Source organism: Taudactylus pleione, unplaced genomic scaffold (assembly GCF_031769625.1).
Source record: "Taudactylus pleione unplaced genomic scaffold, aTauple2 ptg000462l, whole genome shotgun sequence".
In the NCBI taxonomy this organism is placed as follows: Eukaryota; Metazoa; Chordata; class Amphibia; order Anura; family Myobatrachidae; genus Taudactylus; species Taudactylus pleione.
Genome location: NW_028284864.1, coordinates 1,441,274 through 1,457,448, shown reverse-complemented (window position 1 = coordinate 1,457,448; position 16,175 = coordinate 1,441,274). Strand labels below are relative to the sequence as shown.

Sequence of the window (16,175 nt, the reverse complement as noted above, 5' to 3'; positions counted from 1 at the left end):
GACATAACCTCTCTTCTCCTTCAACTCATTCACTGGATAACCTTCCCCTACAGTCCACTATAAGTTGCTCACCCTCACATTCAAAGCACTGGATCACTCCTCCCCCTCTACACTGATCATCTCCTCCCACTCCTGCCTCACTTCTCCTGTGTTGCACCTCTGCTCTGGAACTTTATCCTGCCCTGTCTAGTGTGTACCGACCTCGTTAACGACGAGACCTGGCGGGGTGCACAATTGCCGATGCCGGGAGCGATGGAGCGACAGTGGGAGCCATGCTGAATTTGCCAGCATGGCCCCCGCTGACAATATCACCCGTCGGATGGACGATGCCGCTTACTACGCGGGAGCACACATCGTCAGCGACATAGCCGGTGTGGACCAAACATATCGTCTAGTGTGTACCCGGTTTAAGCTGTCACTGACAGGAACCTCTTGATTCTTACTCTGTACTATCCTTGTCTCCAGTGCTCTCTCACAATCAGTGATGCTGATTTCAAGCACTAGATCACATAGTGCTACACTGCTATTAACTATCTATTTTGTTGCACAATTATTTTTTGTTGCCAAATTCAGCATGCACAATTATTTCACTGTTTGATATTTTCTCCTGTACTGTTGTTATACTGTACTCCTGGCCTAGATAGATAGATAGATAGATAGATAGATAGATAGATAGATAGATAGATAGATTTCTGCACCCATTAAATCCCCACTTTAATTCCATTTAATATTAAACTTTTCTTGTTATGCATACACATTTACCAACACTGTTCTTTCACTTGCATTTCTGCAAATCTCTTGCACATTCTCTCACATTCATATTTCATTTATACTTCAAGTTTTCTTCCCTCTAGTTACCTTATCCACACCATGACAATGTTTTCTACAACTCGCTCCTTCACTCAGTCTCTACCTAATCCTCTGTTCTGCCCCCTGCTGCTTCCACCTTTATCATTTCCCCCTTGTCTCCTCCACCTCCTTCTCCCCTCTCCTCTGTCTGCCTACTTTCCCCTCCTCTCCCATTACTCCGCTTTCATCCTGTTCTACACAACCTTGGTTCTACTTCCCCACCACTAATCCCTTCTCCTACACTCCTATCCCTGTCACTTCACCCCACTGCCATCCTCATCTCATTAAACTCCCTCCCTGCCCACCTCCTACAGGTTCCCTCTGTAGCTCGGGTGCCCGCACCATCGCTGCACTCTATTCATATTGGTTCCCAAATTAATCTCACCTCCAGGCTACAGTAACCCTGATAATCTCATTCACATCTCCCCCACAAACGCTGTCCCTCTATCTTGTGCCCTTTGGAATGTCAGATTGGTCTGTAATAAAATTATCTCCACCCATGACCTTTTCATCTCCAACTCCCTACATCTCCTAGCCATTATTGAAACCTGGATTTCACCCTCTGACACCACTTCTCCTGCTGCTCACTCCTCTGGGTGCCTCACCTTCTCCCACACCCCTCGTTACTCCTACCAGCTAATACTCTCAGAACCATCCCTTACATTCTCCACATTTGAGGTTCATGCTATACGCCTCTTCCAACCAATACACCTTTTGAGTAGCTGTCATTTACCATCCCCCTGGCTTTCCCTCCAAATTCCTTGACAACTTCTCTTCCTGGCTCCCTCACTTTCTCTCCTGAGATCTTCCCTCCATTATGTTAGGTGACTTTAATATTCCAATAAATAATCCCCACAGAATCATCTGCCTGTAAACTCCTTACTCTCACATCTACCCTCCCATATGAGTGGGCACTCACTTGATCTGGTCTTCACTCACCATTGTTCCAGTGATCACTACCTACCCTCGCAGATCCACACCACAACCCTGGCATTCCAAATGCACCAGATAGCTGTAAAAGTGTTCACGAATCGATGAGTGTCAGTGGAGGAAATCACGCTCTAAGGCAGACTTTCTCCATTTCAAATGTATGCTCTCATTATACAGTGCTACCCTGTCCCTCTCCAAACAATCATATTTCAAGAACCTCATCTCCTCCCAGTCCTCAAACCCCCGGCGTCTCTTTACAACTTTCAACTCCCTCCTCTGTAGTCCCCTCATTGCTCTCTGCCCTTTGTCACCTACTTTATATCTAAAATTGACTCCATACATCAGGACATCATATCCAACCAGACCCTCAGCACTCCACCGCCTCCTTTCCCAGACCACCCTTCCCCATTCATCTTACCAATTCAGACATTTCTCCACCTCCCCCCTTGACCCTATCCCTTCCCGCCTTGTCCGCTACCTCTCTCCTTCTGCCTGTTCCCATTTTGCCCACCTCCTCAATCTCTCCCTAGCACCTGGCACTGTCCCTTCTGCATTCAAACATGCCCTTGTCTCCCCCATTCCTAAAAAAAATCTACCCTTGATCCTAACATACTCTCCAACTACCGACACATCTCTCTCCTCCCTTTTGCTTCCAAAATCCCTGAGCATATTGTTTGCAATGCCTTACCACCTTTCTTTCATCCACTCCCTCCTTGACTCATTTCAATCTGGCTTCCGTTCTCTCCACTCCACTGAAACTGCCCTCACGAAAGTCAGCAATGTCCTCCTTGCTTTCAAATCCAAGAGCCACTACTCTCTGCTCATTCTCCTTGATCCCTCATTTGCATTTGACACTGTGGACCACCCTCTCCACCTGCAAATCCTTCACTCCCTTGGTCTACATGGCACTGCCTGCTCCTGGCTGTCCTTGTACCTATCTGATCTATTCTTCTCTATCTCCTCTCATGATTCCTCTTCCCACCCACTTCCACTAACAGTAGGCAAGGTTGTGTTCTTGGACCTCTCCTACTCTCCTTTTATACATCCTCTTTAAGTGAACTCATCAACTCTTTTGACCTCCAATATCATCTCTATACTGATGATTCTCAGATCTACCTTTCCTCCCCTGACCTCTCACCCTCTCTCCTCACCCATATCTCCAACTGTCTCTCTGCTGTCCCAGCACGTTCTTAAACTTAACATGTCCAAGACTGAGCTGATCATCTTCCCACCCTCTCGCATAACCTCACTTCCCACAATTTCAATAGCAATTGATGGCACAACTATCTCCTCTAGCCCCAAAGTGCGCTGTCTTGGAGTTATCCTAGACTCCTCCCTCTCCTACAAACCACACATTCAGCACCTCTCGCAGTCCTGCCATTTCCATCTCAAAAATATTTCCAGGATTAGACCCTTTCTCACCCTGGATGCTACTAAAACCCTCATCCACTAACTGGTCATCTCCAGATTGGACTACTGTAACCTCCTCCTATCTGGCCTCCCAGACTCCCACCTCTCTCCACTCCAATGTGTCCTCAATGCTGCTTCTCGACTCATCATCCTCTCTACATCTGCCTCCCCTCGCCTCGCCCCTGGCTCCCCTTCCCCTTCAGATGCCAATTCAAGGTTCTTACACTCACCTACAAAACCCTCACCCAATCCTCTCCAATTTACATCTCTGACCTCATCTCCCTTCACACTCCCGTCTATCCACTTTATTCAACAAATGCATGCCACCTCTCCTGCCAACTGATTACTTCCTCCCACTCTTGCTTTCAAGATTTTGCCTGCGCTGCTCCCTACATCTGGAAATCTCTCCCTCTCCCTATCAGACTCTCCATCTCTCTACAAATCTTCAAATTGGGCTCTCAAGACCCACTACTTCATCAAGGTCTTCCAGCTGTCATCCTAACCCACTACATGCTTTTTCCTCCCTGTCACCCCTGTCTGTCTGCCCCATCCCCTTTAGAATGTAAGCTCACACGAGCAAGGCCCTCTTCCCTCATGTGCCTCTCCTTATACTTTCTTCTACTCCTTTCTCCCCACAAGGGCACCTAACACTTGACTGCTGACTCCCTGCTGCTTATTTTGAATGTTTTAATTGCTAATGCAGCAATGTGTATAAACCAAGTCTTTGTCCTGTATTGTATTGTACTGTAAGTCACTGGTATTTTGTTCTCTTATATGTTTATGTACTGTATAAGGCACTGCGGAACACTTGTGGCGCCATATAAATAAGGATAATAATAATAGGCAGACAGACAGTTAATGAGTCGGTTTAATTGACTCACTTGGGTAGGGCCTATATGGCATTGTCATTATACCAATGATACTATTACACAGTGGATGTGAGTGTACAGTATGCTTTGTATGCAGGTAGAAGTGGCACATATCAGTTTACAGATGGGTAGCAGAAATCCTGCTCGTGCTGTTTGTGCTTCCATCATCTAGAGTATGTGCTATGCACTGGGGAGGGTGGGAGTAGTATGCCACACCATGTGCTGCATCTGTTCTGTCTATAATCAGGTCAGCTCTGGGTACAGCAGTTACACAATAACAAGCGTTTGCTCCTGGTTCTCTGCCTGACACGTGTGTTTTAATCTGCAGGCTCTGGATGGGCTCCAGAAAGCTCAGGAGTTGGCAGAAGAAATAGGCAATAAGGTGAGTGAGGCAACAAGGATTAATGGAGGTTTTATCAAGCCTACTTCCAAAACCCATTAAACATTATTATCTGGTTCTCGTACTATATATCCAAATCATACCAAGTCTTTTTCTTATAAGCTTCTGGACTACAACAGTGGAAAAGAAAAAATATACTGGAAGTGTTTTTTTTATATAATTCACTTATTTTCTATACTGTCCTGTCTACCCATTGTCTAATATATGTTTCCCTGATACACTGTCTGTTCTCCTATCATTCTGCCATGTTCAGTATCTTTCCTATACACTGTCCTGTTCTCCACTACAGTATCTGTCCTTACAGTCGTCCAGCTCTTATCTCTCCCCCATGCTCTGCATCTTTCATTCACACTGTCCGGTACTTCTGTTTATCCCTTGTTCTTTTTCCTCACACTGTCCTGTCTAGCATTTGTATTCTGTTTCTTCCTCTACTTATCCCTGTGTTGTGTATCGTCTCCTGCATATCTTTGGTGTCCATGTCTTCTGCTGCTTATCCCTCGTGTTCTGTCTCTTCTCTTGCTTAACCCTTGTGTTCTGCTCCTGCTTATCTCTAGTGTTCTGTATCTTCTCCTGCTTATCCCCGATGTTCTTTATCTTCTACTGCTTATCCCTGATGTTCTATATCTTTTCCTGTTTATCCCTGATGTTCTTTATCTTCTCCTGCTGATTGCTGGTGTTCTGTATCTTCTTCTGTTTGTCCCTGGTGTTTGGTATCTTCTCTTGCTTATCTCTCATGTTCTGTGTATTCTTCTGCTTAGCCCTCATGTTCTGTGCTTCTCCTGCTTATCCCTCATGTTCTGTATTTTCTCCTGCTTATCCCTCATGTTCTGTAACTTATTCTGCTTATCCCTGATGTATATACTGTATATTCTCCTGCGTATCCCTAGTGTTCTGTATCTTCTCCTGCTTATCCACATGTTCTGTAACTTCTCCTAATCATCCCTGATGTCTATATCTTCTCCTACGTATTCCTCACGTTCTGTAACTTCTCCTGCTTATCCTATGTGTTCTTTATCTTCTATGCTGCTTATACCTTGTGTTCTGTACCTTCTCCTGCTAATCACTGATGTTCTTTATCTTCTCCTTCATATCGCTGGTGTTCTGCATCTTCTTCTATTTGTCCCTGGTGTTCTGTTTCTTCTCCTGCTTATCCTTCATGTTGAGTATCTTCTCTTGCTTATTTCTGGTGTCCAGGATCTTCTCCTGCTTATCTCTCATGTTCTGTATTTTCTCCTGCTTATCCATTATGTTCTGTATCTTCTCCTACTTATCCCTTATGTTCTGTATTTTCTCCTGCCTATCATATGTGTTCTGTATCTTCTCTGCTGCTTATCCCTGGTGTTCCGTACCTTCTCCTGCTTATCCCTGGTGTTCTGTACCTTCTCCTGCTTATCCCTGGTATTATGTATCTTCTCCTGCTTATCCCTGGTGTTCTGTATATTCTTCTGCTTATCCCTGTTGTTATGTTCTCCTGCTTATCCCTGGTGTTCTGTATCTTCTCCTGTTTATCCCTGGTGTTCTGTATCTTCTGCTTATTCCTGGTGTTCTGTATCTTCTCCTGCTTATCCCTGGTGTTCTGTATCTTCTCCTGTTTATCCCTGGGGTTCTGTATCTCCTTCACATTAAATTTTTCTCCTATCTGTATCTTTCCTTATTACTGTCCTGTCCCTTGTGTCCCTTTTCCTCACACCACCCTTCCTATTCTTTCTGTATCTTCTCCTTTCCTCCTATTTATCCCTTGTATTCTGTGTCTTCTCCTCACTTTTCCCAGTCACTTAATCCCTCTTTAGCAGTATGTCTTATTTTGTTGGATAGGCAGAATTATCTGATTCAAATTGATCAGAATTCTTTCAGGCATGTGTTATGTGACTGCTCTCTACATCTGGGCGGTTACAGTGTGGGCCAAGAGACAAGATTGTTGGTTAACTTATATTCTTTCCTATCTTTCCATAGCTCTGCCTGTTAAAGGTCCACTGCCTGTGTGAAATTGTCTATCGGACAAAGCAGCAACAACGCGAACTCCGAGCACATGTTGTCCGATTCCACGAGTGTGTGGAGGAGATGGAGCTGTATTGTGGAATGTGTGGAGAGTCCATTGGAGAAAAAAACAGCCAGCTTCAGGCATTGCCCTGCTCCCACGTCTTCCACCTCCGGTAAGGGAGAAAGTACCAATGTTAATCAACTGCCTAAGATTTAAAAATAGGAAGTTTTCACAACCTTTGTTTCAATAATTTCATAAGCCGTTCCCGATTTATAGGGCTCATTATTATCTGAGTCAGTGAAAGTACATTATATATGCATTCCATGGCCTATAGTAGAAGGATATGAAAAAGTTTGGTCCGTACTGTGCACAAAACTAGACTTTTCTGAAAATATGTTATGGACCTACAGTATACACCCCAGATCTACTCCAGTAAATTAAATGCACAGAGATTAAAATAAGAATCAGAAGCCATCCATGTGTAGCAGAGCTTTATCTCCCATCAGTTCTGCTGTTATACCATTAGGCTTATCCCACTTCTGATACCAGAAAGATTTATAACAAATGAAATAAATAAAAGGGGCATTATTTCAACTAAAATAGACCACAACCTTAGTTATATGAGTGGTAACATATAAATGTATGTATCAACCTGTATTATTAAGTAACAGATGGCTTTAATGTCGGGTACACACTTGAGCGACCGGCAATCGTGCTGATGTCCACAGACATCCTTTAAATCGCATGTTTGCTGGTACACACTACAGCAATTTAATAACTCGTTCCATCCTTCATTAATATGCACTGTGCCGCATGCCATATCGTCCGGTTGGCCATTCAGAACGTCCGACCAAACAATGTCGCATGCGACCACGGGAGTGAGCAAATCGGGCATACACACTGAGCAATATTCCAGATTTGTCTTTTCGATTTGGCCAAATTGAAACGACATCGCTCCAGTGTGTACCTAGCTTAAGTCACAGCTCCATTAGTTTGCAAATCTAAAGACCCTTAATATTGCCCGGTAAATACATTTTCCAGTTATAAGTAAGGGGGAGTTTCATGCTTGAGGGTAGAGTACAGCAATTTCCACATAAAACAATAAATCTTTTATTCACAGTGTCTACTTTTAGAACCTTGGTATCAGGCTCGCTGTAGGGTAACTTATGTTTTATACGTGCCCTCCTGCAACTTTTAATAAGCACATTGCTTATTCTCTTTGGCTGCCTTCTGTGCTTTTCTGCATTATCTTCACATCATCAGGCAGTGTTGCTGATTTTCCTGGACTCTGAGTAATGTACGAGTATTCAGGCAGAGAGCACGCTGTGTTTTGTTCACTGTCAACCCCTATAGATAACTGCGGTAATGATATAAAGACATGGACAGCATGCAAGGAAGCCAGGAAGGAGAAGCTGCAAGATGGCATGGGATAACAAATGAAGTAAACTGAGGGTTGAAATTCCTTCGATATTTTAGAATAACACTAATGGTAAAAAATGCACATGAGCTGGATTAGGTATTGTGCTTGTCCAGTAAACCACTGGTTCTTCCTATCTCTGTTCTATTTTAGGTGCCTCCAAACCAACGGGTCTCGTGGTTGTCCTAATTGCAGACGCTCCTCCGTGAAACCCGGTTTTGTGTGAGTGACAGGTGCACTGGGTGGAAGCTATAGAATATTGACCTGTATTCCAGGACCAGTTGGGAAAGGAGCAGCTGGACAAATGTTCCCAAGAACAGCCTTGGTCTCCCGGCGTGTGTGGTCTACAGACGAAGAAACTAGGTGCTCACTGCAGCCGACAAGCCTCTGTCATACGTGACATGTACGTGCCATGGAGAGTGGTCAGATCCATGTATGAGCAGGGCTAGTTTTTATGTCATTTTTTTTTAAGTCTATTTTATACTTCAAGGCAGCCTAATAACTGTAATTTCTGTACAGAGAAAGCTCTTGATTAGATTTTTATAAACCCTGCTTTCCAAATGCAAAAAATGTGTTATATATTTGTGGCTTAGCTAGCCTATGGTTTCCCTACTGCTGTTGAGCTACAAGTCCCAGCATCAGGTGGATGGAAGACCAGCCTGGTTTATTTGGTATGACTGGTGTAATATGTTCTCTATTTAACCTCCATCATTTGTTAGTGTTCTCTTCCAGAGACAAGACAATCCGCTGCGCTCTAATGTGTGGCCGCTGTAGTAAACTGCCCCCATGGATGACATTTTTATGGAAGTTCTCCTATATACATAAGGGGTCAATGTGGACTTTGCATACACTCATAACATACTGCCTTTTGCCAGTCCTGGAAAGGGAAGGGATTATCGTCTGTTCAACCAAATGGCCACATTTATATGGAACCTGACATGGACAGAACCAATTGGCTCACCTCTGTTTTATTCCATGCCTCCACGGGGTTTGTGGACATTATAACTGTTTTTTGTTGCCCTCGCAGGCGTTACTGTGAGGCTGTTCCGTGTATCCAGTTCTCTTTCAGTGAGACCTTATCTTCCATGAACCTACCTCCCTCTGTACATACAGTACGACTAGTTTTGTTTTGGTGTTTCTGTATAAAAGCAGCACTCCACGTCTGCATGTTCAAATCATTATTCTCTTGCTTTATTTTCATGTATCTCCTTAAAAAGTCAAACAACATAATTCAGTCTCCCCATTGTAGACCATCACATGTCAATAGCCACCGGGGAAAAGCACTCGGTGTTGTATTACCCAATGCCAAGGATGGCCATTGGTCAGTTAACCATTGATAGACATCCCTGCTTGTGTTTAAAACAGGTGGCGGGCGGGTATGGGAGTGGGGCTAAGTGTCATGTCAGTGGGGTGGGGCCATACTACATTCGCCCTACGTTGGCTAAAATAAAGATATTGCTGAGTCCCTGCCATAAACGAGGGGACACCTTTGGTTCTCCATTGATGGCAAAACCATCGACGGCAAACCATCAATGGTTGTTATCCATCAATGGTTGATGGCAATCCCAACCCAGTGCCAAGTTGTGGCACAAGAGGAAAGTCATGTATCTATCACACACCACCACTCATCACATGAGCTTCTGATCTTCTCTTATATAAGGAATAATAGAGTAGGTAAAGAAAAGCACGGTTTGTCATCATTAGTAAGATAAACCTCCACCACCACCACAGCTTCACCGGATATGGTAGCTGAAGCCGAACATTTATAGGGGTCAATTCAGTTAGGGGTGAATTGTGTGGCTGGCGATGCCCACAATGTGCCGTTCTGATATATTGGAACACTCACAATAGCACTTTACATTGGCTCAATTTTGTCACTGAGTTGTGCTACTGTAATTGTGACTGACGGGCGCACTGCAATACCGCCATCGCTCCTCATTGAGTCGCCCCACAGTCTCTGTGACATCACCCATTAGGAAAGCTCAGCCCCAATTGTCATTGGTGACTCTCCTCACAGTGCAGTGATCTGTTACAGTTACTCAGTGCTGCCAGTTCTAGTTCTTTTGACACCATACTCACAGCTTATATCTTGGCTTTGAATAGAATACAATAGTAGATATGGCTTGAAGCACAAACGTCCTACGATAGATAGATAGATAGATAGATAGATAGATAGATAGATAGATAGATAGATAGATAGATAGATAGATAGATAGATAGATAGATAGATAGACATGAGACCTAGATTTTAAATTCAATTTTATTTTGAACTGATAAATGTTACTGTTTACATGTGATCACTTCCTACAAGTGTGTTTTCACAGTTAAGGGATAGATTTAATATAACACTTAATGGCTGTTCAGATCAGACAAGATAATATCTATAACATCTGTTTTTGCTCACTGCTTACTGAGCCCAATGTATATATTTATGCTGTGTAAGAGTCCATGGTGCCATCTGCTGACCATCGAGAAGACTGCACGTGTTCTGTTCCTGGCATACTCAGCTTGGAATGATGGCTTTTTTCATCAAGGCTCTTTCTGATATGGGAGCTGTAAGGGACAAATACAACATTTTACATTAGCACTGCCCTTACTGATACAACATAGACCTGGGGGGCTTCTTTACTAAAGTGAGAGTTTTTAGAAATTGAGATGTTGCCCATAGCAACCAATCAGATTCTACTTAACATTTAACTAGCACTTTCTAGAAGATAATAGCGAAAATCCGATTGGTTGCTATGGGCAACATCTCCACTTCTAAAAACTCTCACTTTAGTAAATATACCCGACTGGTAAAAGGGTGTTTCAATTTCTAAGGATAATTACTATATGACTTGCATGGAGAACACTTTTAAACCAAATATTGCATTCTGTATTAGAGGCCTGTAAAGTTTGTACACGTTACCAGACGGTGACATCATTTTACATATGCCATGTAGCTAAGTTTTATTATTCTCGGTTACTAGAACGTTTTCTTTTCAGGCGTTTTAATTACATATATCCTACATTCTAATTAGGGGCTTCTTAAAGAGAGTAGGGGACCCATGAGCAGTCGTGTCCAGGACCCCACCTTTCACCCCGCAGCACACTGAGCGCAGTAGACTCTAGCGCTGGGCCAGATAGCCGCCGCGCCCTTCTCCCGCTGATTGTGCAGCGCTGCTGCCGCCGACGCGGGACTCCAGAGAGGTAAGTATTGAAGAAATGGGTACATGGTGTGCGGTGTGGGCCTCCTTGGACCCCGGGGCCCCTGTGCACCGCACACACCCTGCAACACATTATAAATAAGACACTAATTCTAATAAGATATTTAAACATTTAAATGTATATTTGTTGATACTAGTCTATTATATAACCATACTCACCTACTTTTTCAAACTTCGCTCCGGAAAGGTAAAAGGAGCTCGTGTAGGTGGCGTGACGACACGACTTGTGTGATCATGACCGCACCCCCTGCTACGTCATGTTGTAGCCTGGGGAGGGACTTAAAAAAACACAATCTGCAGCAAATTGCATCATGAGGGCCCTTCCCACTTACTAAGGAACTGGGCTAGATCTGGGAGGGGGAGCCAAAGCTCCCATGAGTGTGGAAGGAAACCCTGAAGTACACGGTGAGAGTAGGCAAATATGAAAGAAAATTTAAAATATTGCGACCATCTCGATTTGTGTGTGTATGTGAAAGAGGGGATGGGAGGCACTCCCCAGCCCAGAGCCGCAAAGAAGGGTGTGTGAGTGGTGCGCAAGGCCGTGGGGGCATCACCGTTGCTGCCCCATGACACCTGTATTTGGCTTGCATGATGCTCAGAACAGCCGCCTAGGAAGCTCTGGGCGCTCTTCTTCTTTCTGGTTCCAATGATTCCATCCAGATATGGATTAAAGGGTGGGGGAGGGGGGCACAGAGGACAAGTAACCCCAGGCCCCCTTGCTCAGGGGGCCCCCGGTCGAAGCTGCTCCACCCTAGCTCTGACCAGACCTAGCGACAGGGGACACATGTATCGAGCCCCAAGCTTCCAAGGTTCCCCCAGCCCCGTCTGCAAAAAAAAACTGCCAGCCAGACTCCCGTGCCTGCACCGCAAACACTTCACTTCACGGTGACGGTTGGGTCTAAAATTACTTGGGCTACAGGACCTGACGTCACAACCACGTGACCGGTGACAAAAGGGGGAAGAGCAGGATTCACAACAAGGAGCCAAAAGTGTACCCTTGTGGGATCACTTATATTCCCCCTCTATGTCCACGTGGATACTAAAAGTGGCAGCTGACCGGCCCTGCCGTAGCGGTCACATGGTTGTGAAGTCCGAGGTCTTTCTGCCAACTTGGATCTAGCATCAACCATAGATATACAATAGTACTATACTTCCTGGTGACTGACCCTGTCCCCTTTCCCCGGTGTCAGCCACCTTACAGCATGTTCTGCTCGAACGTGGCACCGGATCAGTCAATGGCTGATCCGTTGCTCTTCCTCCTCCTGCCGAAATATCTGACGCGGCCCGGCTCCTTGGACTCCTCCTCGACAGGTGACGCCACTGATAGTGATGGGGAAAAGAGTGTCATCATGCCACTGATAAGCAGCTACACAACCAACTTTGCAGGTCTCCGAGTCCGCAGAGTTGGCCAGACACAAGCCACTGACAGAGCACTGCTCAGATATTGAAACAGAGGTGAGCAAGCTGGACATCAGTAGTATCCAAAGATCGCCTAAAAGACAGACTTAACATCTACTGTATATATCTGTAGATCACAGGTCAAACCAACTATAAAATTATATGTAGATCCTAATGGGTTTTTAAAAAAAAATTAATATGTGTTATTTATGTTATAAGATTTTGATATTGTAGTTCAATAAAAAAATTTTTTTATCATATACCAGCTATCTGGATCACATTGTACTTATATATATATATATATATATATATATATATACACACACACACACAGACAGCTAGAGCTGCTCCTTATAAACTTTATACATTGATTTCTTTCAGAATCGACTAGAAATTTTGCAGCTGCAAGTTGTCCCATATTATAAATTTTAAATAGAACTACAGGTGGAGTCTCCCAAATCCAAAATGCTGGGGACCAGAAGTATTTTGGTTATCGGATTTCTCTGTATTTTGGAATATTTGGATACCATAAGGAGATATCTTGGGAATGGGACCCAAATCTAAACACATAATTCATTTCTATTACATATACACCTTATACACACAGCCTGTAGGTGATTTTATACAATATTTGTAATAATTTTGTGCACCAAATAAAGTTTTTGTACATGCACAAAATTTATGTTTCATATATACCTTATACACACAGCCTAAAGATGATGTCCGCTCGCAAGTGGGTCCCCCCGGGGGACTTAGGTTTAGGCAGTGGGGAAGGGGGGGTTAGGGTTAGGCACTTAGAGGGGGGAGGTTAGGGTTAGGCACTTAGAGGGGGGAGGTTAGGGTTAGGCACCCCTAAGGAGGGTTAGGGTTAGGGGGGTTGGTTAGGTTATATACTTACCTTAGGGACGATCGGGATTTCCAGCGCTGTCGGGCTTCCGCTGCCGGCCTCTGCTCTTTTGTCGGGCTGCCGCAGCCGGGAATTGAACTGCCGGTCATGCGGCAGCCGGGCTCCCATACCGTATGCCTAGGCAGCTGTGATATGTCTGAGTATCGTAAGAGCATTCTCTGTACTGGCTTAATGATGGCTGCCGTACTCCTGGGAAACCTAAAACCTACAGTGGTGGCCACCTGTAGGGAGTCTGCTAGCATCTAAAATCTGATTGGCTCTTAATGGTCACATGAGACTAGTGTGAGAGGAATATAATCCGGCACTAGCTGCAGATTTCCGCCTGTGCTAAGAGTAGGACGTACCTATGTGTCTGTATATCCCCTATACATCCGCTGTGAGAGCAGTGGTCACAACTCTTAGGGCCCAATCGCAGCTGCGTATTCCTACTCAATGTAGCGCCCCCTGCTGCTTTCTCACATCTGTAACACCTCGCAGTCCTATGTACACTTCGGTACCATCAAAGCAAATCGGCCGTCATGCAGAGTTACAGCAGGTTTGACATGTAGCAGATTTTACAAGTCTCGTAGCACGCAGCGAGTACTCAAACTGCGAAAGCAATCGCAGTGGCTAATTTATGCACGCCCATGCAACGGCGTTCCAACAGACAGGCACGCCTGCGTTTCTTCGACCACCCTCAAACGCTCACAGCCTGCCACTCACTCTACGATGGATTCCTATCTGCGTGCGTGATCGCAGAGCGGTCGCCGCGAACGCGCAGTGCGACTCATACACATGTGCCATGACTAACAATCGCTCGATCTGCGTACGCAGTTGCAATCCTTGCTGAATCAGGCCCTTAGAGCGCATTTGCACCAGCCCTATTCTTGGTGTAAGAGATCAATCTGAAATCGCCTGACCTTTGTGTACGTTCACCTCTGAACAGGCCGCAATTCCGTCTAAGGCCCGTATTCAATTTGTGGCGAAAAGCCGGAATCGGCGAAAAAGTTTCGCTGATGACATCATTTTCGCCAGCCGGAAAAGTATCACCGTATTCAATTTGAAAGACTTTCCTCCTAGGCGGAAAGATAATGCAATGTAATAGGCGGATGAATAGCAGGCGGAAAAGAATGCAGAATTGGGGTTTTGGGGTGCAACGTTGCGGGAACCCCCATGCAGCCTTCAGACAGTCCCCCAAAGGTAAACTGCGTCAAAATAAAAAAAAAAAACACTTAAGAACACCCAAAAAAATCACTATCATTTTGGGGACGAAAAAAAAAATGTTGGGGGACAACGATAAAAACTAGCGAACTTGACTCTGGGGGGGTCCCCAAGTATGCCCCAGGTGTTTTTTTCATTGCAGGTGCTTGCGGCAGGTGGATTTTTCACAATTTTTTCAACTTAACTTTATCAACTTTAAAATATGCTGACCCCCATTTTCAAGTACCCCAAATTTGCTGGGATAAGTTATTTTCTGCAAAAAAATACTCCTGAATACTATTCTGCATCACTTATACAAAAACGCTATTTAGCAGCTACTGAGCCCGTTTAAAAACACCAAATACCTTCAGCAAGTCAAATCAGGGGGTACCATAGGGAACCCCCATGTCAGAGCATATTTTGGGGGGTGTCAGGCTGATTTCCCCATATCTGACAGTACTTTCCGCTTGTTTAAGTTTCGCCGGGTCCCGTTTTTGTGTACTTTCAAATTGAATACGGGGATACGCGAGCACGCACGCGATACTTTTCCGCCTGCAAAACACGCGATGTAGGTGAAAAGTCCGGGAGGCGGAAAAGTATCGCGGGTCTGCTCAAATTGAATACGGCTCCATATGTCCACGGCAAACTTATGCTAAGTGCGAACAACCCTCTGCCACCCAGTTACGCACATTTAGCCATATGTAGAGATCTTACTGATTACCATGCTAGGCTGAATAGTCAGCAGATTCGCCGAGATGCACGTTTGCCTCAGACGCATACACAGTATAAACTATCGCAGATGCAGCCGCTTGTGAGTGACCGTGAATCAGCCTTATAGCGCAAAGCAGAAGACAAAAGGAGAGACAGCATTATAGCTGGATGATGGTATGTGCGATAATAACTGTGCAATTGGCTTCTACACAAACTGTATTATTAATGTTAGATTTTCCAGAACTGCATGACACATCCACTTTAAGCTTAGAGTACTCGGATTGGCAATATTCCACAATGCAATTATCTATCATTACAGATTATTTAACTGCTGGTGATTAATGTTCTTTTGTGATCAAAGGAGGAAATTAGATATCGTGTACAGCACTCAATGTGCTCGTATCCACAGAGCTAACCCCCCCAAAAAATGGCTTTGCACAAAATAAATGTTAATATAAAAAGGGCAGAAAAACTATCTGCAGAAAAACTGTATGCTTCATCAATGTTATAAAGCAGAGCAGCGAGCATCAAGCCTGTCCTTAGCACTCACCAGCAGGGCATGTTTCATGGATTTCCTCATATTTGCACTGGTAAAATAATGAAAGGAGGTTATTAGGGAAGTAAACCCATGTCCACCTAACTAACAGAACTGTGGGTGTCTTATGCACGGATGCAGGGGTGAAGCTAGGCTTTCTGTCACCGCCTTGTAGATACTGGTCACCCTTGGCTAGCCTGGATACAGCTGTCAACATCATAAAGAATGAGTTGTATGTAGCGTGGGGGGAAAAAAACAATTTTTTTTAGTACAGACAGTTACAAGTTGGTTCTGGGGTATCTACATTTTTGTAACGGAGCATGCAGGTTCAACTGACTCAAAACTTAATGGCTAAGTGTTGCTGCCTGTACTACACTACCTCA

General features: G+C 44.5%; 2 protein-coding genes across 5 annotated transcripts in view; one reads left to right on the top strand and one right to left on the bottom strand.

The window, feature by feature from the left end:
• The window catches only part of RAPSN (receptor associated protein of the synapse), a 61,101-nt gene extending 52,093 nt beyond the window's left edge, over window positions 1-9,008 (top strand). For both annotated transcript variants that reach the window (XM_088448624.1, XM_088448625.1), the window contains exons 6-8: window positions 4,387-4,440; window positions 6,412-6,611; window positions 8,010-9,008. In XM_088448624.1, the coding sequence (XP_088304750.1) occupies window positions 4,387-4,440; window positions 6,412-6,611; window positions 8,010-8,082 (327 nt within the window). In that variant the 3' untranslated portion in view covers window positions 8,083-9,008. The remainder of the gene's footprint in view (window positions 1-4,386; window positions 4,441-6,411; window positions 6,612-8,009) is intronic.
• A 1,158-nt stretch (window positions 9,009-10,166) lies between these two features.
• Window positions 10,167-16,175, bottom strand: part of LOC148504673 (embryonic protein UVS.2-like) — a 63,989-nt gene continuing 57,980 nt past the window's right edge. For all 3 annotated transcript variants that reach the window (XM_088448644.1, XM_088448643.1, XM_088448642.1), the window contains exon 13: window positions 10,167-10,409. In XM_088448644.1, coding sequence (XP_088304770.1) covers window positions 10,360-10,409 — 50 coding nt within the window. In that variant the 3' untranslated portion in view covers window positions 10,167-10,359. The remainder of the gene's footprint in view (window positions 10,410-16,175) is intronic.